This window comes from Erithacus rubecula (assembly GCF_903797595.1).
Source record: "Erithacus rubecula genome assembly, chromosome: 3".
In the NCBI taxonomy this organism is placed as follows: domain Eukaryota; kingdom Metazoa; phylum Chordata; class Aves; order Passeriformes; family Muscicapidae; genus Erithacus; species Erithacus rubecula.
Genome location: NC_136689.1, coordinates 33,985,263 through 34,011,362, shown reverse-complemented (window position 1 = coordinate 34,011,362; position 26,100 = coordinate 33,985,263). Strand labels below are relative to the sequence as shown.

The 26,100-nt window shown below is 43.3% G+C and overlaps 1 protein-coding gene across 3 annotated transcripts in view; it reads left to right on the top strand.

Moving 5' to 3' along the window:
* The first annotated feature begins 292 nt into the window (after positions 1 to 292).
* Positions 293 to 26,100, top strand: part of NXPH1 (neurexophilin 1) — a 137,327-nt gene continuing 111,519 nt past the window's right edge. Inside the window, exons 1-2 of one of the 3 annotated variants that reach the window (XM_079299442.1) lie at positions 293 to 888; positions 1,846 to 2,007. In XM_079299442.1, the coding sequence (XP_079155568.1) occupies positions 1,954 to 2,007 (54 nt within the window). In that variant the 5' untranslated portion in view covers positions 293 to 888; positions 1,846 to 1,953. Of the gene's footprint in view, positions 1,142 to 1,210; positions 1,308 to 1,845; positions 2,008 to 26,100 lie in introns of those variants that run through there. The other 2 variants (XM_079299441.1, XM_079299443.1) reach the window with 2 other exon arrangements.

Below are 26,100 nucleotides of genomic sequence, written 5' to 3'. Positions count from 1 at the left end.
ATCCGGGCTCCGAGATGTTGCCGCCTCCGCGATCCTGCCACCTCCGTGCCTGACCGGCCGGCGCCCGCTGACTTCCCAGGCGGAGCAGCACTGTCGATGCACGGGTCACCGCTGAGGGAGGTGGACAAACTAAAATGAAAGGGGAGAAAGGGAAAGAAGGTGTTCTCCCGTGCTCCTTTAAGGCAGAGAGCCGGTTCCCGCAGGCAGGCAAAGAGGGAAAGGGTTGTGCCCAGGCAGCAGTGCGGGCAGCAGGGAGGGCAGTGCGGGCAGCGCCGCTCCCGGACAGAGACAGGCAGCAGGGAGGATAGGACAGGCAGCAGGGACACGGCAGGCAGCAGGGACAGGGCAAGACACACGGCAGGGCAGGACACACGGCAGGCAGCAGGGTGGACACGGCAGGGACAGGGCAGGCAGCAGGGACAGGGCAGGACACACGGCAGGGCAGGACACACGGCAGCACAGCGCGGGCAGGGTGGGCAGGGCGGGCAGCGCAAGGCAGCTCGCGCCGCCCGGGGAGGGCTCTAATTCATCACCCCGTACAGCGGAGAGGATGGGACGCCGCTAAACTCCCCTTCCTCCCTCCTCCCTTCCCCCCTCTCCAAGCAAGCCCCCCCCCCACTCCTCCCCCCTCCGCTGCTCTTTCTCTTTCCCCAAGCAGTGAGCCTCGGACAGTGCTCGGCTCCAGCGCTTTATTTTAAGATGATCGGCCAAGGTCTTTGCAGATAGATTTTATCTGAAGTTAAATAGCAGGCGCTCGCCGCTCACTAGCCAATAAGTCATTTTTAATAGAGACAAATCGCTCTGGACGCCCCGGAGCGCCGGTGCCGCCGCTCCTGCCCGCGCCCCCCGCCGAAGGCGAGCGGGCTGCCCGGGCGTCTCCCTCCTCTCGTAAGTGTCCTGCTCGGCGGATCCAGAGCGCGGCCGTGTACGGAGAAGGGGAGGCAAGGGGGGGACAGCCTGCCAGTCGCCCCGCCGTCCTGACAGTGCCTGCGCTGGATGCACAGCGGCCGCGGGACACCTCGGCGCGGAGCGCGGCCAAGAGATGCGCAGGGGTGGCGGGCTGCGCCGCGGCACTCAGCCCCTCTAGGCTGGCCCATGGAGCGTCCCGCGGAGCCCCGTCCGCCGTCGGATCCCACACGCCGTACGTATCCCCACCGCGGCCCCCCCGCGGCGGCGGGGCTGTCACGGGCCGCGGGGGCGGAGAGGGGCTGGGGCCGGGGATGGGGGTCCTCGCCCGTCGGGGCGCCCCGGGGCGCGGTCCTGGCCCGGAGCAGGGCACGGCGCGCCTTTAGGAGCGGCAGAGGGAGGTGGGCGTTTGCAGGGGTAAGGATAGGCTGCTCGGGCGTCCCGAAGGCAAAGCTCTCTGCCTCGGCTTTAAGAGCCCAGAAGCATCCGGAGCCACGATCCCAGCGTCTGCTGTCGCCTTCTCCGCGCTCCGGCGCCACTCTAGCTCGCTGCTGGGGCTCCGCAGCCAGTTGGCGAGCGGCTGCCGCCCGGTCCCCGCCGAGGGCACACAGGCAGGCAGAGCGGGCAGTGGCACCCCGGGCCGTCCCAGCCCGCACCACGGGGCTCTCCCGCCCAGTAAAACGACTGAGCGCCGGGGAGCGCTGCCTATAGGCGGTCCGCCGCCACCTCCGACCGTGCGATCACTTTGCTTTGACGCTGGATTAACTCGATTTTAATCGTTTTTTGTTTCCCCCACCCCCATTCACACACTCCATCTCCTCCTCTCCCGCCGGCCCCCCTCCCCGCCCTCCCCTCCTTTCACTACACACCTCTGTTCCCCCTTTACTAAGCCTAACCTCGTCTTGTGGTCATGGGATCTATAATTTCGTTTTTGTCTAGGCTGGTGAGAGCTCTGCTTGTTCTGTAAAGTGGATGTCAGGTGGATCTATGTTCTGGAAGGAACAAAGAGGCAGCGAAAGCAGCGCGGGGGAAGTTTGAGCGGCGAGGATGCAGGCTGTGTACTGGTACGCGGTCCTTCTGCTGCAGCCCACTCTCTACCTGGTGAGTGTCCCCGGCCCCTCTCACGGGCCCGGCACGGGGAAGCTCGTGGGGAGGAGGGCGCCAGCCTGGCGGAGAACGAACAAACTCACGGCAACTACTTGCATCCCGCAGCCAGCCCTGCCCTGTCCTCCCGGGGCCGGGCCGGGAGGTGCGGGTCCCGGCAGGGAAATCCCTGCGGGGCGCGAGGAGTGGGGGAGCAGACCTGTGACTTCTCCGAGGGGAAGGGATGCTCCGCCGGGTCAGAGCAGGGTCGGGGTCTCGCGGGCCGCGTCCCCCGGTGATAACCTCCCGGACCGAGTCCCCGGGTGCCTGCGTGGGCACCAGAGCACCGCCGCGTGTGCGCCCGGCCAGGCTGTGGGATGGAGGCAACTTCTTGCCCTCTGCTCCCTCCGGAGGGTGGCAGCCCCTTCGGAAGGGAACCCCCCCGATGTGCCACTACGGGCGGTGCGGCACAGGCGGGCGGGCACTCGGCGGCGAGCACAGCTAGTATTTTCCGCGAGAAGTGTCATTGACTTTCGTAGCGAATCTCCTTTAAGATTACCGCGGGAACACGAGTAAACATCGCCGTTATCTCCTTTCACACACATACACACTTTATTCCCACTACGATTGCAAGGAACAAAACCCAGGCAGACTGCCCCTTTGCAGTCCGCATCCTGTCTCGCTTGTGATGCTTTAAGCAGGCAAACGCCTGGCGGCAGCTTATCCCCGCGGCTACACGGGAGGGAATAGACCTTTTTCCAGGAGCGTTGCTGAGAGAAGCACACCGGTGCCCGTGCTGGGGGTGGTGACGGCGACGGCCTGGCTCCGGTCCGTCTCCGGTTCCGTCTCCGGTTCGGGCTCCGGCGCCGGTTCGGGCTCCTCGGGCTCCGGGCGCTGCCCGCGCCGCCGCTCCCTGCGCTGTGGCGGCCGCGCCACCCGGGGGCGCTGCGGGGCAGCGCGCGGCCCCGCGCGGGGCAGCCAATCGGGCGCGGCCGGGGGGCAGGCGGGGCCGCGCGCGCTCCTCCCGCGCCCGCGCAGCGCCCGCGCAGCGCCCGGCCCGTCCCGTCCCGTCCCGTCCCGTCCCGGCCCGTCCCGGTCCGACACCTCCCGACCCTCCCCGTGCCCGCCCCACGCGGCTCCCCCATCGGGGGTCCTGCCCTCGCCGGGCGGTGCCACGTCTGCCGCGGGCGTCTCTCCTCCCTGCGAATTTTATAGCCGCGGTGGGGGTGGAGGGTTGGGGGGAAATGGGGAGAAAAGTGCGCGACAAATAATCCATCAAAAAGCCGGAGCGAGATCGATACGTCGTGTTAAATTTTAAATGTGTTTGCTGGCAGTTAAACTGCTCTCGACTCATTACAACAACAGTGCTGGATTTATTCTAATGCGCTGCAGTCTGAACAACAAGCGCATTAATTCTCCTTTAATTGTAAACTGGGAGCATTTGAAAACCATTCAGTGTGCAAATTATGCTGATTCAATTACCGTTTAGTTACAGACTTCATTACCTGAATACTTTTTTTTTTTTTTTTTTTTTTTTTTTTTTTTTTTTTTTTTTTTTTTTTCCGAGGGCTTGGCATTGCAGAGTGAAGGAGACGATTTTCAAGCTTCCCTCGAAACAATGCAGAATATGATTAAAAAAAAGAAGTAAAAAAAAGAAAAAAAGCTCGGGAATAAAAGACAAGCCTGGGGGGGAGGGAATGCGCCCTTCAGCTGGTCTGTGTCTTCTGCCAAAACACTCGGGGAGGATCCAAAAGGATTTCCCTAGCACGATTCTTCTTCCTAACTCGATACTTCCACATTTATGCCAATCTTTCCCTACTCTCTGTATTTCAGGAGTGATTCTGAAAGTTTGCATTAGGCCATCGCATGGTAGCAAACTGTTTATTAGCACCGAAGCATGAAGTTTGATTAAAGCTTTAATGCGGCGCCGCAAAACAGCAAGGTGCAGCACTTTGTTGTGCCTATCCGTATGTGCACGTCGCTCCGCGTGGACAAAAGCAGTTTCAATTAGGAATGAAATTATCAGTGCTCAAACTGTTAGGAAGGGTAAATGAAATGGCAGCACAAACAGCTTCCTATCGAGTTTGTTAAAAAAAAAAACACCTTTTTGAGATGGGTTAATAATATAGGTGAGAGGGAAAATAGCCTGTTTCGCCTTCGCCTGAATTAGGAGGTGTTCATGGAGAGTGAACAGCTGCAGCGAGGCTGGGCTGCCTTGAAGTCACTCATTTATAGACACTGTCTGTCTTGTAATTTCTCTTCACTCAGCAAACCGCTGCTCTTTCTCTGTTTTTATTTTTTCCTTCTTCTTCTTCTTTCTCCCCTACCGTCAAACGTCTCTGTAATGTAATCTTAAGAAAAAAAAAAAAAATAGTGCGTCTGCTTTTCTTCCTCTTTTAATAGAGCCGTATGCTCTCCAGCCTTATTGCCTGAAATTTATAGAGATCATGGCCAATCTGAAGGAGTAGAAATTTTGTTGGGGTAGAGACGGTTCACCATATCATGTTCATTGAAAAGAACATTAGTTGTGCACTGCCAGGTGTGCATTTTCTCCCTGCTTTGAGCTGTATAGTGTATTGAAAATGTTATATTTGATTTGTAGTGGTAGTGCATTTCCTTTGGCCTAAATGGGTAACTTAGTACTTACCTGGCAGAATTAGGAGTTAACCTTTAAAGTCTTGCAGTTGTTTTCTTTCTCTACTTTTAGAAAGCTGCAGAAAGTGTTCAATCACTTACTCTAGGTCTTATTTGCCGTGACACTCCACATCACCGCTGATGTTTCAAGCATCTTAGTCTGATTCTAATGGATGATGTTTCCATAACTAACAGTACTGTGCTGAGCTCAAAATCGTCAGTGAGGAAGCACATCAAGAATAAAGAAAAAAACCAAAATAACACCCGGAGATCACAGACCCTCATAGAATTGAATTCTGTTTGTAAGGACGCTGGGATTTTACACCCTTCTTTTAATGGAAACCTTGTCGTTGTACCTCCCGCCTAGTTGCCGGTGAACTTCCAGCCCAACACCACAGGACAACAAAAGGCCCGGCTGTTTCTTTTCATTTCTTCCTTATTTTTTCCCCTCTGTGTGGAAGCAGCAAGCTGTAGAAGTGACCGCAGAACGAGCGGGCTGTTAGGAAGGACGGCAAGCATCCTAAGTATTATTTCTCAGAGGGACAGGTCAAGCAGGCCCTCGAAGGAGGAGGCAGATCGTTTCCGTGCCGACAGCGGCTAAGCCGCTCCGTGCGGGCTGCGCCGGCAGTTCCCGGTGCCGACGGGCGCTCGCCCCGTCCGCTCCTGTCCCGCTCCGTCCCTTCCCGCCCTGTCCCGTCCCGCTGGCTCCGGGTCGCCGCCCGGGCCCCGCTCACCCCCGGCCGGGGCGGGAGCCGGGCGGCAAAGGGCTCGCACACGGCGGGATTTCACCCCCGTCACCATCACAGGCTCTGCCCCCGCACGCTCCGGGGACACCTTCCCGCATGGTACGAGCACGGAGTGGGTATATGCACCTCTTCTGCTGGGATCATCCCGGCTCGAGGACACTTCTTAGGTGCTCCTGGAGTAGCGGGTACGGAACTCAAATCAGTCGGAATTTTGCATGGCATGATGCTAGTGTAAGGATCCCTCCCCCGCTCCATCCCCCGCCCGGCTTGTCGTCTTCTCCCAGCAAAGTGTTTATTCGCGGGTGGGTTTAATTAGGATACGCTCCGGAGCCGGGTAGAAGAGTTCTTCATCTCTGAGCAGAACTTAAGCAGCGCAAGAGCAAAAGGAGGGGTGGATTTCACCCCGCGGTGAAGGCTGTTTCGCGGGGGGAGCTTTCCTGCCCGGCTCTTTGCCAGAGTGGAACTACGAGACTCACGGGGCACCTTGTTAAACAGGGCGATGGCTTTGGCACAGGGGCTTTGGAAACAGCCTGCTAACCTTCTCCCCGTGCTGGGCTGGGATTTTAAGGTCTGTTTCACACCGTCACTGTAGCTTGGAGGCCTTCTGACAGCCGAGGAGAGGTTTTCTGCAAAACTGTTGTGAATAATAGAGGTTTAAAATTGTCCTCAGCGATGGCACATTTGGTACAGTATTTGCTGAGGGGGTAAACAGGGGGTTAGTGGCTCCAGAGTTGTGTACATTTAATTTCGCTGTGTGTCACACTGTTTGCGGTCATTTCACCCGGTTAATGAAAGCTGCGGTGAACGTCAGGAAATACCACGTGCTGGCGAAGATAAGTTGATTTTTTTTCCTTCTCTCTTTTTAAAGATTGTTGCTGATTGTGCCCTACTTTGTCATGGAAGAAAAAAAAAAAAAAAAACAACTAACACACACCTCTATAGGCAGGAAACAAAAGAGAGAGGAGGCATGGTCCTATCGTAATCACCACCCACAGTATTTTCTCAGTGGCATTTAGTGGTGAATGCATTCGGGTATTTTTTTTTTTTTTTTTTTTCCCCACATAAACGACTTCTTTCAGTTTTCAAACTGACGTCGAAGACAGGGAGGGCGGGGGATAGCGCTTGGCGAGCGGGGACAGTAGTGGCTTTTTGTGCGGGAGAGTTTATGTAGCCTTGAGATGCTCCTGCTCCCTCTTTCTAAACGAGTTTGAGAGACGCTATAGCGGTCGTGTAGGGGGAAAAATCTACCCTTTCGGAAGGTAAAATACGGGAATAACAACGGGACCCCGAACTCATGTAGGTGAAACAAACTTATCTGCGCTCTTAATATTTTTTTTTTTTCCTAAGCAGAGGATAGTGTATTCTTTTCCAGGTTTCCTTGCTTCCTAACCACCAGGGACCTGTGCTAGTTTAAGAAGGGGTTTCCCCACACTGAAATTTCTTTTTCCTGGTGCTTAGTACACGCTATTTTAATTTAGTATATAGTAGGAGAAAGCAGTCTAGAAGAGATTTCATCTTCTCGGGAGACACCTAAATATAATCCAATATCCCTGTTTGTCTTCGACTAGCCAAATCTTTCAAGACAGTACAGAACCTAGAGGTATCCATTTTGACCTCTTTAATATTTCCCTGCATCTCTAAACCGCCATTTTAATTAACAAAAAGCCAATTTCCCAATCGTCTTGGAAAGTGCGGTGAAGCAGGTTAAGAAACCAATTGCTCAGAATAGCCAACACTTGGAGAAAATGAATGTATGAGCCATCCTGCTCTGACTAGGATTGGCTTCTGTTCTCCCGACTGGGTTTGGGGGAAGTTTTGCTGTGATTTAGCAGATAGTTTAACACCCAGCTCGCTCTTCTTGTAAGTCAGCATTAAACCACCCTCCTGGGTGCTTTGTAAATACAGCTTTGGCATTTTTTTCAGGCAGCAGATTGACATGTTGACGATTCTGCTTTAAGGAATGTGACAATAAAGTGGAAAACCAAAGGCTGGCAAGCACTTCATCAAGGATAAAAAGGTTCTGCTGTAAGGATGTCACTCAATTTATTGTGAAAGTCGAATGAATTACGTTTAATGAAAGTGCTCCCCAGATGAATATTACCAGCAATTTCCTGAGTTGGCTCTGTCAGATTGATATGAGGAAATGCCAACCCATATCAAAAAAGATCTCCAATCTCAATTACTATGCAAGCTTTCGAAGAGCTCCTTTTTATTGATATGATATATATTGGCGGGTTCTCAATGCAGTGCAAACTACTCTCTGTTCAACAGGACAGCACATTTGCCAGTTTATTGTTTAACCCTACGTTTTTCTGGCTGTTGTATAAACTTCTGCGAGTGCCCTTCTTTCAGAGGGGAAATTGCCTCTCATTCTCTTTCCCCTTCCGTGACCCAGAGAGATCAAAGTTTTGTGGCTAGCAGACAGCGGGGGCGACTGTCATTGCAGAAAGTTTGTTCAGCCTGGATGGACAAAGCCGAAGGTCATGACAAATAGCTCGGCTGAGACAGTGGCATTGGATACCCTAATTTTCAGTGTATTTCTAGGCAACAATCCAGATCACGGTAATATTTGTTACGACTAGCAATCCCAGTATTTCTGCCCGTTCTTCCTTATTCCTCTAGGGCTTCTAGGGGCAAATTAGGAATTCACTAAGCCCTCGAAGGGAGAGAAAAGCTCTTATGTCAGCTCATCTACATAAGAATTGACTTTTCGAGAGGCTTTTCTGTTCTATTTAACTACTGTGACGCCGGTCGTTACTCAAGGATACAGCTTCTTTTCCCATAATCCGTCTCGCTGGGCTTGTTTGTAATGGATTCAGTCAGATTTCTTCTGTCGCTTCCCCATACTCTTTCAATTTTTGTATCAAAGCAGAGAGACGATACTGAAGGACAACAGGGGGACTCTCGAAACTCTGCAGCAGGACGGGGACATGGCTTCTTTCACGTGTGGGGCTGCACTCCTTGCATGAAGCATTAATGAGGAAGCAGAAAGCTTCTCCTTAGCACATATCGGGTTAGTCTGGCTTCCTATTTTCCCGTTCGTTGCTGGATCTGCATCTAAAAGTTTCTCCAGAGCACTATTAGTCCACGTGTTGTCTATTTATTTATTTGTTTGTTTATTTTTTAAAAGCATGTCTTCTCCCTCTCTGTCGGAGGTGCTGAGTGTTCCAAGACGCGGACGGCGAGTGCAAGCGCTGCGGGAGAACGGGCAGGCTGTGGCTATGGGGCCGAGAGGGGGCTGGCGCTGTGTCCCTCTCGGCACCGGGCCGGCAGCGCCGTATAGCAGCACCGCGGACAGCGCTCGGGGCAGGGCAGCACCGCGGACAGAGTCCAGGGCAGGGCAGCACTGCGGACAGAGTCCAGGGCAGGGCAGCACCGCGGACAGAGTCCAGGGCAGGGCAGCACCGCGGACAGCGCCCGGCCTCGGCCCGCACCGCCCACTGCTCGCTCATGGGCGTCCCGTCCCGGGCTAGTAAAGTCTTTGGGCTGATGCTGCTTAGACTTCATCCCCAACATGCTCTGCATCTGGGGCTTGGCGCTTTGTGCCAGTTTTCCTGAAGGAAGAAGGGAGATGGGTGGACCAGCAGATTGATGTATTTGTTTACTGTTGCTTTCTCTCAAAGGCAAAATGGTAGCTTTATTCTCTGAGTAAAAACTGCTCAGAGGGACAATACATAATATGGGATGGAACAGGGGTGGTAGAATGAATCTGGGGATAGGAAAGCTGTTCTGATATGCTCAGGTTTGTCTCATTCTATCCCAGGACCACCGCACCCTCTCTTTTCGGAGAGAGACCAGAGGTATCCAAGAGCATTGGAATAAAAAATGAGGTCTGAGACATGGCTGACACAGAGACATGAGAACAGGGAGTTATTAATTAACAATGACACTATTTATGTCATGGGTCGGGGCAGGGGTGTCTCAGACAGAGCTGATGTAATTTTTGGGGTAATGGCACTCTGAGGCATCTGTGAAGGGCAGCCAGATCTTGCTGCCTTCCGTTGACTGGCTGTGTCCTGGCAGACAGTGTTCAGTGTATCTCCCAGCTCTCCCCTTGCTTTCACGAAGAGATAATCACAGGCAACTGCCTCCACCCCTGTAAATCCCCATTTACTATAGACAGTGCTATCCTCTAGAGCTCTGCCGCTTGAAAAGCACTTGTCAATGAAACAGTGACTTTTGGCAAGGCAGGTTTAAGTGAATGACTGATGAAGAGTCCTTCAATAAAGGAGTGTGATGGGAATTGACTGGGCTGAGAGGTAAAATAACCCACAGTCTCCACCAGCCTTCCAGATAAAACCATAAGCCATTTATTCCTGATCCATATTCTCCCATGAATATCTATAGTGATTGTGATGCTTTTGCTGGATGTGAACATTCTCCAGTCCCTTTTGATTACACCATATCCCCGTGTGTGGCGTCTCAAAATTGCATTGTCTGCTGCAGAGATACTGCTTTTATCTTCCAAATGCCACCCTCATTAATGTCAATGTCGTACCGTCCAGCTAGTGACAAATGTCTCAGAGACGTTCATCTGCCTTGCACACTGCATCCTCTCTCCCGCTGCCTTGTCTTTTCCTCTCCTAGAAGAGATTTAGTGACATTTTCTTCCTTGCCCCCTGCATCTGCTCAAAAAAGTTTTGTCTACTAGTTGGACTCTGTCCTGTCCATTCACAAGTTAGTTTTGCCAGTCTTCTGGGTTACCACCTCTCCTGTTAATCTGTTTGATCACTTTGATGATAGGTTGACCAGTGCAGGCAAAAATGGTCTGCTCTTTCCAAATCTGCAGGTTGTTGTAGTGGGAGAAATTAGGCCTACCAAATGATTATGGTATTAGTACCGTCTATTCCTCACATTTCATCTTCTAACCCAGACTTGATACAAAAAACAAAAGAACAAAGAGCCTGGTTGTTTCTTTGTGTGAGTAACCTGGTTATTGTGTGCACAAGAGCACTTGTGAATGCTCTTATTTTGCTGGTCTTTTGAAAACTGATAGATCAGATATGTCTCTTATTTCTTTGTATATTTGCTTAAAATTTGGTGACAGCTGTGCAGCCGTCTTGTTTTAGAAGCAAAGCTGACAGCCAAAATAATACTAGGAAAGAGGTGATCTAATAACCTTAGTTCTCAGAAATAATACATGGAATTAAATTATAATATATACTATATATAAAATTATTAATCTTATAATAATATAGGACACAATAGAATTATATTAATTTATTTAGAAAGAAAAGTAGAGAATCACTTAAATCTAACCAATACATCTCAGCTGAAAAATATAAGATCCTACTTACCTTTCTAGTTGGAACATGCTTTGAAATAACAGTAGTGGCATTACCAATGATTAGTGACCCATGTGTTTTATGATCCTCTTTCCCCTTCCCCTGCCCTATGTCAGCCTTGCATTATGTGTGAGTTAACTTTCAGCTGGCACAATATTTCCTACACTTGTTTAAGAGGTGCATGTGAACTACCGGATAAAAGTAAAAATAGAAAAGGAGAAACATTCTGGCCATGTATTGAGAACACTGTGGGTAAACAAAGACTCCTCTGCAGCAGATCCTATGCCCTGATTCGGCAATGTAATACAAGATAGGATTCCATGTAAATTGATGGTTTGTTTACTTGTGGGGCGAGGACAGATTCTGTTTATGTTAAAGATTAAGTAGACCATTTCTATTTCCGAGAATTGCTTGTCACTATTCAGATACCACTTCAAATTGAAAGTGTAATTGGCAGCTCTTAAAAAATTTTAGCTAATGGAATTTCTGTTATGGGTAGTTCAGACCACCTGTACCATAATATTCATTTGCACAGTCATTTTTATAAACTCTTCTTGATTAAGCTTTAGAAAAATAATCCTTCTGCTAGGCTATTTTGTCAAGAAATGTTGTCATAGGCCTTCAGGTATATAAAACTGCTTATATAAAATTAATGGACTGCTTTTTATATTTACAGTCTCATCCATAGCATTTGATGTCTTGCAAAAGAAGAGATAGAATAATGTTAAAACAGTGTCCTCATGTTTATTGCACTGTCAGTAACAGTACTGAAAAATATTGACGTGCTTAAAATCAGGATGTTGGTTTGTAATTTGACTCTAATTTAAGTAATTTCTGCTGTCACTTAACTACTCTGTACTACGTAGAGATTTTTCTTAACGTTTATATAGGGAATGCTTTGCACCTTGAGAAGATTTTGTAAGAAATGTTGATAGGTAAAACATAGCAATAATGCTAATACTATTATAACTCTGCTGAGTGAACAGACCTTTAAGGTTCATGAAGATAAGAGAGACTATAGAGATGTGACATAAAAGATGTGCATAATGAATAGTACATGAAAACCTTCACCTTTTAAAAAGATGAGCTCCATCCATCCTGCTGCCTTCATCTGCAATGGATATTACTTGACAATGTCCACTTTTTATATTCCTGCTTGTTTCTTCTCCCTGCTTCCACAAACCATTGCATTTGCTTAGCTGACTTGCTTGTAGCAGGTGGCAGTGTAGTACATGTTGCAAGCAGAGGGTAGTGCATTGATACCTTCAGTGGGATCACGTTTGAGAGTTGTCACTTGGAATGGGTAAAAAGCTGCATTATCTGGTCTTTGATAAGTCTGTGATATGTGTGAATTATCATCTGTATCTCTAGCTTCTCAGTGCTGACTCAGTGGGACCTCCTGCAGTCTGTCTCCTTCCTCTGTGAGCAGCTCTGCTTTCTCTGCTAGCACAAGTCATTGCTATAAGGAACCATCCCATAGAACTATAAATGTATTGGAATATAGCTTGTGTTTGTACCTTGAATGCACTGATATTTGCTAGCTGGAACAGACTGTCTTGGAAAAGTTATTGTGTGGATTAGCAGATTGTAACAAAATGGTTCAGTCTTCCATGATAATGCAACACAAATGAATATGGAAATGTATGACTAAGTACATTAGAGGAGCTGCTGTTTTTGTTCTCATCAATTTATAGAATTTTCTGAAATTGCAGTGTTGTAGCAGACACTTCAGAGTGAAGGCCAATAGCTTGCAACTACTTTTTAGGAGCAAAAAACTCAACTGAAGTCAGGACACTTGCTCACACATGCTTCAGTGCTTTACTGAACTAGGAGAAAGTGAACGCAGTATGGTTTCTGCTTTTTTTTTTTTTTTTTAGATATAAAACTTCTTCCACGGAGAAAAAGATAGCACATCCATGTCTTCAAATATATTGAAGACTAATGTTTTTGCCAAGAATATGCTGAATTTACCTCTAGACTACTTAGAAACTATTAAAGTTTCTAACCAAGTTTCTTGGTCTATAACCAAGCATTACATTTTTGACTATCTCTTATCCTAAAAAATATTGTCTTTATTATTACTGGATAATAATTAATTTAATGATAAAAAATCATATAATTATGGAATAATAATGATATTCTTGATTACTTTTGAAATTTTTGACTTATGATTTGTGACTCATTCTGACTACTGCTCCAGCTTCTGAGAAAATAGCCTGCAAAAACACCTTTATCTATGAAATTAAACTTAAGTCAGAATTTTCAAAAAGATAATTAATGTGTCTTTTTTTTTTTTTTCTTCCTGTAAACGTGTTTTTGAAGCATTCAGACAGCACCTTTACTACTGTCTGGAATTACAAAGAGATACAAAAGGTGGCATACCTCAGAAAGTCATGTGTGGCCATTTTGGAGAACTATATTTGAGGTCTGAAGTTGAAGTCTAGCTGCACTATTGATGTACATTTTTTGCAGACCACTGCAGATTCTTTTTTTTTTTTTTCTTTGTCTAGAAGAAAAATGTACTGGAACAATGACCATGTAAAGCAAAAAATGTAGCCTGATTTATTCGTCCACAAGGAACTTGCATGTTGATTCAAGACCATTCAGGCTCAGAAGAACTTTGCCATTGATTTCTTTGCCTGTAAAATGGGATCTTTAGCTTGATAAATATTTCCATTTTTTATAAGGTGGTTGGGAAAGATATTTCACTACATTTTAGCTTGATTTTATTTGTGAGAACTGGCTATTGATAGCTAACACAGGAAAGAAGTAGTAAACATTTCTAATGAATGTGAAAGAATATGTATATATGGCTACGTGGTACTCATAGCCTCTGATCTGAGCAACTTTGTTTCCTGTGAAGTCAAAAAGAGCTGAGCAGGCTCTATACACTTTTATTTCTTGCATGGTTTCTGTTGTTGTATCATTCTTTAGTAAACTTACTCAGAAGAATGCCACCCACTTTTTGGCCTGCTGTGAGATACTTTCTGTAGATCCAAGTCCTTTTGTTCTCTGGCAGAATGGCTCCATGGCTGCAGTGTTCCTTCACCTAGAGCAATGACTCCATGGTTTGTCCCTAAACTTTGATGTTTTACTTTATCCAAGCAGCACAGTGTTAGTCATCTGGGTCTGGCACAAAAATTGTGCTGCCAGCTGCCACAGGTGGATGATTTGCTTTAGCTCAACAGGTGGAGCTGTGACTTCGTTAGCCTCTTGATTCAGGCTAAAATTCATCTCCCTGGGCAGATCCCTGACTCAATTTTGCTCAGGTGTTTTACACTCTCTAAATTTGTACCTACATTTCCATTGCAGATGGAAAGTTTTTAACCTCTTGACCTATAAAACATTTCAGATAATGAGGCATATATACTTATGTATTCATCAAGAACAGTTCTTAGCTTGTGGGAATGTGGTGGTTCTACGGAGCTTCTGTGGGAGTTTAGCTTCCCCCGGATTCGTGTAATAATGGAGAAATTAGATGGAGTCTAAGATGATATTTCCACTTAGTTCTCTTTGAGCAAAGTCCACCTTGCATGATTGATTTTTTGTGACTTTTCTTTTTATTAGGTTCTCAAAGACTGTAGAGATGTTTGGAATAATTCTGTCTTCAACATGTTTAGAGGAAACGAGTTCCAGTGGAGTTACACTATGAACATTTACAAAAACAGCAAACTCATTGCTCATATATGCTGAAGTTTTCATTTCATAGACTACTTACAACTCCTATAGGCTCTTTATTGCCTTGATTTAGTTGGAGCTGATCAATTGGTAGTTGGAATGAATGAAGGACCATTCTGTTGGGAAAATATATCATAGGACAATGAGGAAGCGCCTTGAAATAAGCTGGGATAATTGCATGAGGGTCTATCTATAAAAGTTCTTGCTTCTCCAAAGATTTCAATTTTCTGTATCCCCCCTTTTTTAATTCATTTTTTAACATACCCCTGTGTAAACTCGTTTTGTCTGATGAATGTTTAGAGAAAGGTTGTTTTCCTATGGATTTGTTCATCCCTTGGTAAGTCAATGCTTCAAATATACTTGATATTAGATGTTCACTATTCATGTCAGAAGTGTCCCTGATACTGCACTTGCTGTGACAACATCAATTACAGGAACAAAGACAATACTAACTGAAGATTTCAAGTAAGAGAAACGCCACCAAAGAAATAATCATTGTGATTAGATGAAGCAAAGAGCTTCCAAACAAACTCCAGACTAAAATATACTGAAAACATTTACTGCATGCTTATGAATAAAATAAGCAGAAATCAAAATAGGAGAGGTTTTTACTGAACAGAAGCATAGGATAAATTAATCAAATTAATTGTTTGTTATTAACAATGTGACCAGATACAGTAAGATTCCAATAAATATGCCCAGTGGGGATGGAAAATCTACACAACTGAAATTACATTGATGAATTTATCCTAGTTTCCAATGACTTCTGAGTATGTATTTAGGAAAAAAAAGCTGTCATAAAGATAACCTGACAGAAAACAGACTCAACTATTTTTTTTTAAATTGAGATGCTTTGACAGTGGAAGCAATTTCAAGTTACTAAACAATGTTAAATGTATCACTGCTTAGGCGGAGAATTCTTAGCAGAAATACCAGCCTACTTTTGCTAGAAGACTCATTGGGAATGGTAGGGAATGCATGTTATTACCTCTCATGCCTGAAAAAGCAGGAGGTTAGTCCTTAATGGAATACTCTTGGCTCTAAAATATGAATGAGTCACTGTAGTTGCATAGAAAAGAGTACAGTAATCAAAAGGCAATCCCAACGCAAATTCCTTCTTAGAAATCAAAACAAAATCTCAGAAAATCCAGAATCTGAATAAAGATTCATCCTGCCCCGATTGCTTAGCTTTGATGTCTGTCTTTACAAGATTCTGTCTTCATCTCTGAGCCTGGACCTCTATTTCATTCTTGACTACTTAAGAATATTTTACATCTTGCACTGTTGGTGTCTGAGTCAATGTTACCCATAAACCTAAAACTCTGAGTTCAGTCACAGGCTTGGTTCAAGGCTGAACTACTCATCTAGGGATTTTTTTTTTCTCCTGCAATTTTACTGCCATTGACCACAGGAAAAATCTTCTTAAAATGTCCAACAAAATGACTGTGCAGAAAGTTACTCTTACATACAATAATTTTGATTTTTCATCTCTTGTATCATAGCTTCTAGCCTTTATTGTTTAACTACTTTATTTACTTCATAATTAATTGATATCAACCATGCACTCAAGCTCTGCCTCATGACAGTCTGAATATATTCTTTGGATATTTTTCAGTGTGCAAGTCCTCACTGAACAGTATCTTTCCTATGGTTGGTATAAGTCAGACCTGACCATCCCAGGCTTAGCTGTCAGCTGCATTCACACTTTCAAGCATCTTATTAGTCACTTGTAAGAAACTAACAACATATAGCAAAGCTTTGCTCCCAAAAAAATGACTGCACCTCATATGCAGGTATCACTTATGACAGAATTAGTGTCAGCTACTGAATTATTTAACTTAAATGCAACCACTTCAGCCTAAAACACCATAACTTCTCTAGTTATTCATTCTGTTGATTCACATAAGCACATGAAAACAAAGAAAATAAAACAGAAAACCCCCAAAACCCTTGAACCAAAAAAAGGGAGTGCTGACCATCAGGAAGAAGTTCTAGCTGGGTGTGCAACATCCTAGACTTAAAAAAGATTCATAGGGTCACAGGACTTTTCCTCTCTCATTTTCTCTGTCTCTTGTTCATACATTTCTCATCAGCCTAGTGACTAAAGCTTCTGTTAGGGATTCAAGTGATTCAGTTTTTTACTTCTTCAGGAGATGTGAATCTGAACCTTACAGTTTGAGGTAATTGTTTTAACTACTGCCTGGTGGAATAATCTGTGGAGTTTTCTTGATTTCGCTAGTTCATTTTATTCTGCTTGGTTTAATACAGTCAGGGACTGCTTTAATCTGAAACAGGATCTTATTGTACATGAATTCTGAGACATTTACGTAATTAAGTCTCTCTTCCTTGCTCTTTGGCTTCATATATTTGAGTTCACTCAAATGGAAGCACTTCAGATTTTGAGAGCCCTATATCAGAAAAAAAGGTTTATTATCATGTGTAAGAAAGTCTTGAACCAGAAAGTTGAAAATATGTTGCCTTGCCAATTCTATTCGTTGGACATTCTAGCAACAGGACAATAAGGTACCTAATTCTAAGAGCATTTATGCTTCAGAAATGTCAGAAGGTGTTTAAGTTAATTCCTTTTCTTTCTCTGGTTGCTTAGTTTGGACAGTTTAGTAGCTTTTGTGAATTATGCTTTCAGGAAACATTTCCCAACAGAAATATGTGGGCAACTAATTCCAGGTTATGAACATTAACAGGTCCCTTGGACAAAGAGAGCAAGTCTTTCACTGTAATAATTATAGGCACCTTCTGGATCAAGCCTGAAGGATCTTCCAAGGTTGTTAACAGTAAGCATAAGCAGTCCTGATTTTAATCTGCTTGCTGAACCTCCATTATCTTCACAGCTGAACTGAAAAGATCCAGTTCTTGTCTTATATTTTAAGAAACTCTGTCAGTCTGTCATAACACAGTAGCTAATTAGTAATCAATTGCTTCTAGAAAACTGTTTATGTGACTAAGTTCCTGAAAGCTTTATTTTTTTCCTGAAGAGCAATACTCACAGTTAGCTGTGGATGCAAACTTTTAGCCTGCAACAAGTTACCAATTTGCAGGCCACTACCCTCACTCCCCATCCATTATTTTTAAGTTTATAATTTCCTTTGTTTGATTATTTGTGTCTATCATCCATTCTTAAAACCTTGTAACAAATTTCTGGATTGCAAGCTGTCTTGCTGCTTTTCCATTCTCAGTACTCCTGCAGGAACTGTCAGGAAAGGATAAGAGAACCTGGCTCCAGCATCTTATTTTGTTGGTCTAGGATATATAGAGCAAGGATTGAAGGAGTGTTTCTGCTTGGTGCAGCTAGCTCTATGGGCTGAAGAAAGCAAACTCTGTTTTCTAGAGCTGAAACATGTATAGGCTATACTGCAAATACAGCCCTGAGTGCTAAAACATGTAAAGAATACTAATGAATTTTAGCTGTAGAAACTGAGGTGATTCTGGGAAGTAGTTAAGGCTTGATATTAAAAACACTCAACAAACTAGCCTGTCTTTTAATGGGCATTCCAGGAATCATTAAAACTGTATGCTTGACAAAAAAGCCATGCCCTAACACATTTTAAAGGCTTTTCCTTCTCCAGAAATGCAACATTACAACTTGACAAAGAGAAACTGGTTTTGGTTTTTTATCCAAGGCCAGGGATATTTTCCTGTAGTTTTGATCTCTAAACCATTTTGTGTTAGTCATTTCACAAAGACTGAAGAAATACTCAGGTAGATTCCTTGGAGGGAAAAATTTGTGCTCCAAGTAGCTGGATTCAGCAAACTTATAAGCAACTGAAAAAAAGGGTCTTATTTCATGAAGTATCAGGCAGCCTTAATCAAAGTCATTGCTACCAGAATCATCTATAATTTATAAACATATGTATCCTTCTAGGTGCTCTGTGTGACAGTACTTTGCAATATGGTGTTATTCTGTGAATATTTCTGATGTTTTGCTGTGCAGGGGCTCCATGGTTTAACAGAATGGTTAGAAGAATGCAGTTACTGGTGACATTTATAATTTCTTTATAACACTACCCACTGTATAATGCTTACAAGCAAGACTTTTAGTAATAACTTTTTCATCATGAGGTTCTTAGAAAGTGCAGAAGGAATACTGTGATATAATGGACAGACTTCAATTAATTTTTTTAAAATTGGAAGTGACAGACACATTTGGTATACATAGGAAAATACGCTGTAAAGTGTTTTAACATGCAGATTGTATCCAATTATACATAGCTTTAATTATTTCCTAAAGACTCTGTTCTAAAAGTATAGACATTATAGTGCTGTTGGCCCAGGAGGATGTGATATATTTCATTTTGAATAAGGCTTTTTCAACCTGCCATCTCTTTATGGGTAGACCTTTTTATCTGTACAGATGAAACTACCTTATTAAAGCAGCTCAAACATAATTAATGATCTGTTTGTGCAGAACAGTTAAGGGACAAAGAAACAGTCTCTCAATATTTCTTATTTCTCCATCTTAAAATTAGGAGATTTTTTGACTGGCAAACAGAAATAGATTACCAGTACTACAAGGTATGGGTGAAACATACTGGTAGCAGGATTAAGAAAGTCTTGCTTTATTTCAGACTACATATGACCTTGGGGGATCTCAGTTATGCCTTGGGACAAAAAAATTTATGTTTCATTTCATAGGGGTACATCTTTCACCTTCATGTGGATTTAAAAATGTAAATAAAATTGCTTTCTGTCAATGGGCTATGTGAAGGTCGCAGTCATATTTACCACAAGAATTCAAAGTGCCATTTGATCCATCATTGGTTCAGTACATAACAATGCATTCCATTCACTTCCAGTAATCTAATTTGCAAGCACTTTATGGCCCAACATTTTATACCTAGTTGCTAAAAAGTAAGAAATAAACCTTTAAGAACTTCATTGCAGATTTATTTACAGAATGTCTGTGTATCAAACAAGAAGACTTTAGAGTGTCAGGACATCTTGTATTGCAGTCTTGTAACAAGACTGAGTATTATAAAAGATAGTAGGAATGACTAGCAAAGGAGTTCAAGGGCTCTCTGATAGATTTACTTTAAAACCTTTACGTGCTTAATCTCACACAATTCTCTCAGATCATCTTTGTGGCATGTTTGGCATAAACTGCATTCTTCTAAAACTGAAAACAAATAAAAGCTACTGTGCATGCTATTTAGAGGTGGGGATGGATAAAACAACAGTTTTAATTAAAGGGGATTTTTCTAATTTTGACAATGCAAGATCTGGTACACGTGTGAAGTTTTTTTGCCCAAATGCAGACTACCTATGTGCCCACAGACTTCTCTCTGGATTTCTGGAACGTTTTTTGGCCAGAGCTTCCGCCAATATTAAGTCCGGATGGTTCCCCTGATCTGCCCATATGTGAATATGCACACCTTCTGTTGTTGCTTCCTCTCTTGGCTAGCAGACAATTGTTCTGAAAGTGTGTAAACTGTTTAGCTTTGAAACAGAAACAAACCTCTAAATGCTTAATGCTGGCATGAGACTTTTATGCAACTAATTCTGCATTTGCTCCTTAGAAACAATACACTTTCGTCTCTAGAATGTGAACAAGTTTTTCTTAAATATTTATGTGCTGCATTATTTAGAGCTTCATTAGAAACACCTGATATTTGCCATAGGTAGGAACAGGACGCTAGATTAAGTGAACTGATTTTGCCATAGCTTTATTTCTGTATACTGTGGAGCACACTGAATACACTAACACAGATTATCTCAACTGATTTAAGAGGAACTGGCTAAAACTAACCACTATTAGACTTAGCAAACACTTTACAGCAACAGAATTTGGTGGCACACACTTCCCAGACTCCCCCTAGATATCCATGGCTCTCTAAAAAAAGATCTGACTTGCTGTATTAAGCAAAAACACTGGAGCTTAAATTTTTACAAATATATTCTTAGTTTTCTGTGGTGGGACTTCAAATAGATTCTTATGTTAGGAACAGAAGTAGTTGTCCCAATGGCTGGTATTGGGGAGCTCAGTACCTTTTATGAAGTAGATGTCTGTGAAGAGTTATTGTTGAGAACATACTAGGGGTTATTTCTTAAAACAAAACTGCATAGCCAGATGCAGACAACTTAGCTGCTTGGCTAAGATGTCTTTTGAGCTATGGGAGCAGCAAGTATCCCTAATGCTAAACATATGCAGCTCAGTTAGGAAACCAAAGTGTTTGAGCAAAAAAAGAGCACCTTCTTCTTAGGTGAACAGTTAGCATGGGTGTAGCTATGCACAAATGTAATTGCCTTCATCTTGAGAATTACTCACAGGCTGGCAAAGAAAAGCTCTGTGTTTGACCATACAGATACTTTGTTGAATTCTGTCCTGAGCCTCAGCATAAATGAACAAAATGAATATTACAACTGAGGCACAGGAGTAAAGATCTATCTTCCAGAAATTGCCTTGTTCTTACTCCTGTTGACTGCTTTACTTAACCTTTGCTTACAAAGGTATTTCTAGACTAAATAAGGGATATGAGGCTAGTGTTTATTTGCAAAATTCACAGCAAACTCAGCTTGAAGTGAAAGCAAGCCTGGAAGTCTAAAGGGAATGGTTATTTTGTATATTAACCAAGAGGGAATATTTTTCAGAATGGGTATGTTTAAAATAAGTCTCCCATTAAGCTCAATGAGATCTAAGAATATGTGCTGACTATAACCAAGATTACTACATGTTTTGGAGAAGTAAAGCTTGAGGGTTTTATGTTGATTTATTTTTCCTTTTAGCTTTTTATGCCATATTTTTTGAGAAAAAGTACAAGCAGGAGAAAGCCCTAGGGGTTATAAAATGTACTCTCAATATATTATAAAAAGCAGCAAATGTGTGAAGAAAAGTATAATGTTTGCCTATAGTATTTGCTAGGTGTAGTCTGATCTAAAGCCCATCAATGAAATAAATGGACATTTTTCTGCAGTACCTCTAGACATGTTTAGCAAGGTTTTCCACAAAAAAGATTTCAGATTACTTTTTTTGTTAAAAGTACAAAATGCCCTACAAATAAACATTTCAACTTCCCCCCACAAAAAACAAACAAACAAACAAACAAACCCAAAAATAAAACCGAAACAGAAAACCCCCAAGAAACCTCGCAACAAAGATAAATCAGAAGTGCAGAGGAGTAAAAGGTGCTACTTATCCTGGGTTAATTTTAGATGCTCTTCTCCAATCAGCTATATCACTTGTCTGGTTGGCTAAAAGACCCTGGTGGGGAAGTTGGAGGTGCAGAGCAGTTCCCTGCAAGTCACACTAACCCCACACTCCCCAGCAGTGCTGGATACTCAGTGGGACACCACACCACAGCTACAGTGTCTCTGTGGGAGGCAATTGTCCTATCTGTCATAAACAAGGACATCCATATATAACCAGGAGCAATTCACCAGTTCAGAACAATTAACAGTATGATAACTCAACACATTTAATCTTTAATTGAAGTTGCAGAGCTTATGAAATAATAAAACTGGGAGGCAGAAATAGTATAAAATATATTGATTTGTCAGTAATTGATTAAAAAAAATCAAAAAACACCCCATGAATCCTGCTCTCATTATGCCATCTCAGATTGATGTTTTGGGATATTATGTGCTTTTGCAACTAACTCATCTGTAATAAAAGGACGTGAGCAGAGAAATATGACTCAGAAAAGGATTTAAAAGCACCAAACAAATCCAATACCTCAGAAATCTATTCATAGCTCATTGTCAATGAGAGAGGCCTTGCAGAAGAATGGTAAACAATCTCTTTTCTTGGTGTTAGCAGAGCTGTACAACAATCTTTAGAAGTCCAAATGTTTTGCTGTTTTTGACCTAAGGTGAATAACTGGCCTGAGCTCCCTGCAAGTTTTTGCACATTACTTATGTGCTTCCTATATTATTTTGAAGATAATAGCAGATAAACCAAAGTGTATTTGTGCTTGTCCATTTATATTGAAGCTAATAAATCCAGGCAGAGTTTTAGTGTTAGCAAATTTTTCACTACTATGATGAAAAGGGAATTACTTGATCTCGTTTTTGTTTTATTCTTTTCTGATATGGAAACTCTGTTAGCTGCAGTCAAGTGAAACAACAAAACATATTCTAAACTCTGAATATGTAACACAGGTTGCAGTGAGACTCTTCACATATATAAACATTTGCTTCCATCCTCTGCTGAATAGAGGCATATGACAGAATCACTGAATATGCTGAGTGGGAAGGGACTCACAAGGATCATCGAGTCCAACTCGTGTGTCTGCACAGGAACATCCCCAAGAGTAACACCAAGTGCCCAAGACCATGGCCTGAATGTTCTTGAACTCTGCCAGGCTTCATGCTGTGATCACTTCCCTGGGGAGCCTGGGGAGCCCTATCACCCTGTGGGTGAACCCCCTTTTCTAATATCCAACCTAAACCTCCTCTGACACACGTTCAGGCTGTTCCCTCACTGGTCTTGTCACTGTTAACCACAGAGAAGAGACCAGTGCTGCCCCTCCTCTTCCCCTCTTGAGGAAGTTGTGACTGCAGTGAGGTTTCACCTCAGTCTCCTCCAGGCTGAACAGACCAAGTGACCTCAGGCACTCCTCACATGACCTCTCCTCAAGGCCTTTTGCCATTCTTGTCTCCCTCCTCCGGACACTCTAACAGTTTCCTGTTTTTTTTTTATTGTGGCTCCTAAACCTGTCCCCAGCACTGGAGTTGAGGCTGCCCCAGCTCAGAGCAGACCAGGACAATCCCCTCCCTTGCCTGGCTGTGATGCTGTTCCTGATGCCCCCCAGGACAGGCTTGGCCCTCCTGGCTGCCAGGGCACTGCTGACTCACATTTAACTTTCTGTCAGCCAGGACCCCCAGGTTCCTTTCTGTGGCACTGATTTCCAGCATCTCATTCACCAGTTTGTCTGTACATCCAGGGTTGCCCCATCCCAGGTGCAGAATCTGACACTTTCCCTTGTTAAATTTCAAACAGTTAGTAATTTCCCTGTTCTGCAATTTGTTGAAGCCTCTGCAGGGCCTCTCTGCCTTTGAGGGGTCAATAGCTCCTTTCAGTTTTGTATTATCTGTGAATTTGCCTAGAATCTTTCCAGATCTGTGCACAAGTCATTTATGAAGAAGTTGAAGAGCACAAGCAGAGGATGAAGCCCTGTGTAACCCCACTACCATTACACATTGGTGAAAGCATGAGGTCTATTTAATTTGCTTTTTTGGTCAGAGTTTTGTTTAGTTGTTAATTTTCTAATGCATTTCTCTGGTGCATATTGCAAAATAAACTGACTCAGTTCTAGAAAAAGATGATTGTCCACTACTAGGAAGGAGATAATGAGAAGTGACCTTGGTTACACCACCCAGAGTCTCATCTCATCTGATGGAGTTAGAGCCTACCTTATCCCCATGGTTGTACAAGTTGTGGCTGGGGTTCTTGGATAGGACAGAAAACAGGTCTTTTGGTCTTTTTGCTTTACATGCATTTGCTGGTGATAGTGGCTCAAATGTTGAGAAAAATGTAGCCCAGATTTGTCTATCAGTTCTTGGAAATCCTTGACACCTGACATTTACAATGGTGACCAGTGGAACAAGTTCTAGCTTTATTTATGCAGGTACCTATGCTGTCCATTGCCAATCTGTGCCCATGCTTAATTAAAATTCAATCAGGAGTTCATCTGTACCCTCCTGCTCTGAAGCCTGCCCACCTCCCTCCACATGGTTCCTCTGCTCCTTTCCAAGGGCTTTTGGGAGTACATATACAAAGTGGTTTTATTTGGTACAGTACAAGATGTGCAGTGATTGAACACATTCCATGTATGCATATTTGTACAAAATCCTGTATTATTCTGTTTGCTTTAGCATAAATACACATGCAAAAGACAAAATGAGAGGACTGTTTGTTAAGGTGTCTCAAGTACAGGGTGAGTTGTGAAGTGGCTCAGGTGTTGAGTTTTGGAAGAACATGGTGGATGAGTACAAAGGCTGGTAAGGAAGGCTGTATATCTTAAAGAATATGTTTTCATGTGCTGTTTTATCAAGGATTTTCTTCTCAGAAAGTGGACTGCCTTGTATTTATTTTAATCCAATTACTGTGTAGGATTGCTTAGACATGAGGTAACATGTTTTGATTCAGAGATCTGCCAGGGATGGCAGAGCTTAGGCTCCTGAGTGAAGATCAATATTTCTTTGGTATAAAGAGGACATACATGAACATATATTGATAAAAATAAATATATATATGTGTATATGACAATTAACTTGGCCTGCTTTTGTGGAAGTCCATACCAGCAGAGGATTCTTAGCATTGCCTGGATGGACCTTTCAATTCAGGGCTTGGACAGGATACAATTGTCAAAAATGTGGAGAATGCTGGGAGGACAGGGTGAGGTCAGGACATGGAGTTTGAGCTCATACATTCTGGTCAGGAATGTGGATAGCTGCTACAGACTGTAGTATGGCTATCCTTGATGGGTGAAACCTAAATGAGTGATGAAAATGGCAAGGTGACATTCAGAGGCTTAGTTGTTTTATAGCCAGGATATCACTACAGAACATGAAAGTAATTTTATAAAAGTAATTCATTTGCATGTGGTCCCATTGACTGGAGAAGTTTAATACCCATTGGAATGTGCATCTTATAATTCTTTTGAAAAAATCCACATGAATATACTAACCCTTATTTATGAAATGTTTCTGTGGGTTTTGCCCAGAATTTAACCTTTGTTGCATGGAAGTACAATTCATTAGGTAGGGATTTTTTGGTTTGTGTTATTTACTCTTTTTCAATAATCATAATTTCACAATGCCACCACTAAGCAGAACTTGTGTTTTACTTTTCTACATTTTGTAATGTTCAAAGAGCCCCATCAAAAGGAGATTGCCACTAGGCAGTAAGCATGATAGATGCATAATTTGCAGTTACATCCATTTCCTATTTGATTCACTTTCCTCTCTGCTATTAAAAAAGTAAATGAATGGGGAGATCAGAACTCTAAAGGAGTTAACATACCAGTCTCAGGTAAAGCTTTGTCTGCCTACCAAGCTGCCATGGCTCACAATAAAGTGAATCTTCTTCTATGCAAACAATTTTAAAAATTTGAAAACCTTTATAGGCCAAACATTACAAGAATGCCAGGCAGAAATCTTAATTTCAATCATATGCAAGACCTACAGTGTTAACATTCATGAGGAGTTTATGAATAGGAATCCAGAGGAAATTACCTACTTCTTATCAATAGTCACTATTTCCTCTGTCTGCATAGAGGCTTGGAGAATAGTTGGTATCTTTATTATTAAAATGTCAAGTTATTTCTTTTGTAGATTTCTGGAGTGCATATGTTGTATTACAGTACAAAGAGTGCATGTTCTCAGTGCACAGGGAACACAATGTCTATTACAGTTTTTAACACTCCTGTTATGTGCAGTGTGGAACAAAAAACTATCACTTGCATTCTTGGCTTTCTTCACATAGAGGTATTGCTCAGCTGTCCCTAGTCCTATGAAGGAGAATCAGAAACTGGAGTACAAGGTTTGCAAAGGAGAGATTTGTAGGAACCCTCTGCTTACCTAGCCATAAACAGTGGCAATTCTATAATGGAAAATAGAGAGGATGGCTCAATTTCTCCTCTGCAATGATCACTGAGATAGGCTTGTAGCTAGACCTAATATGCCTTTAGTATTAATTGTAGAAGGGTACAACACCAGTAGAAAGAAAAGGAGGTTTTTAGGGTTTTAGGACTAAAATGAGCCTGTTCTTTTTAAATTATTTTCCTCTGTCTCTTTCCTTTTATATATATATATAT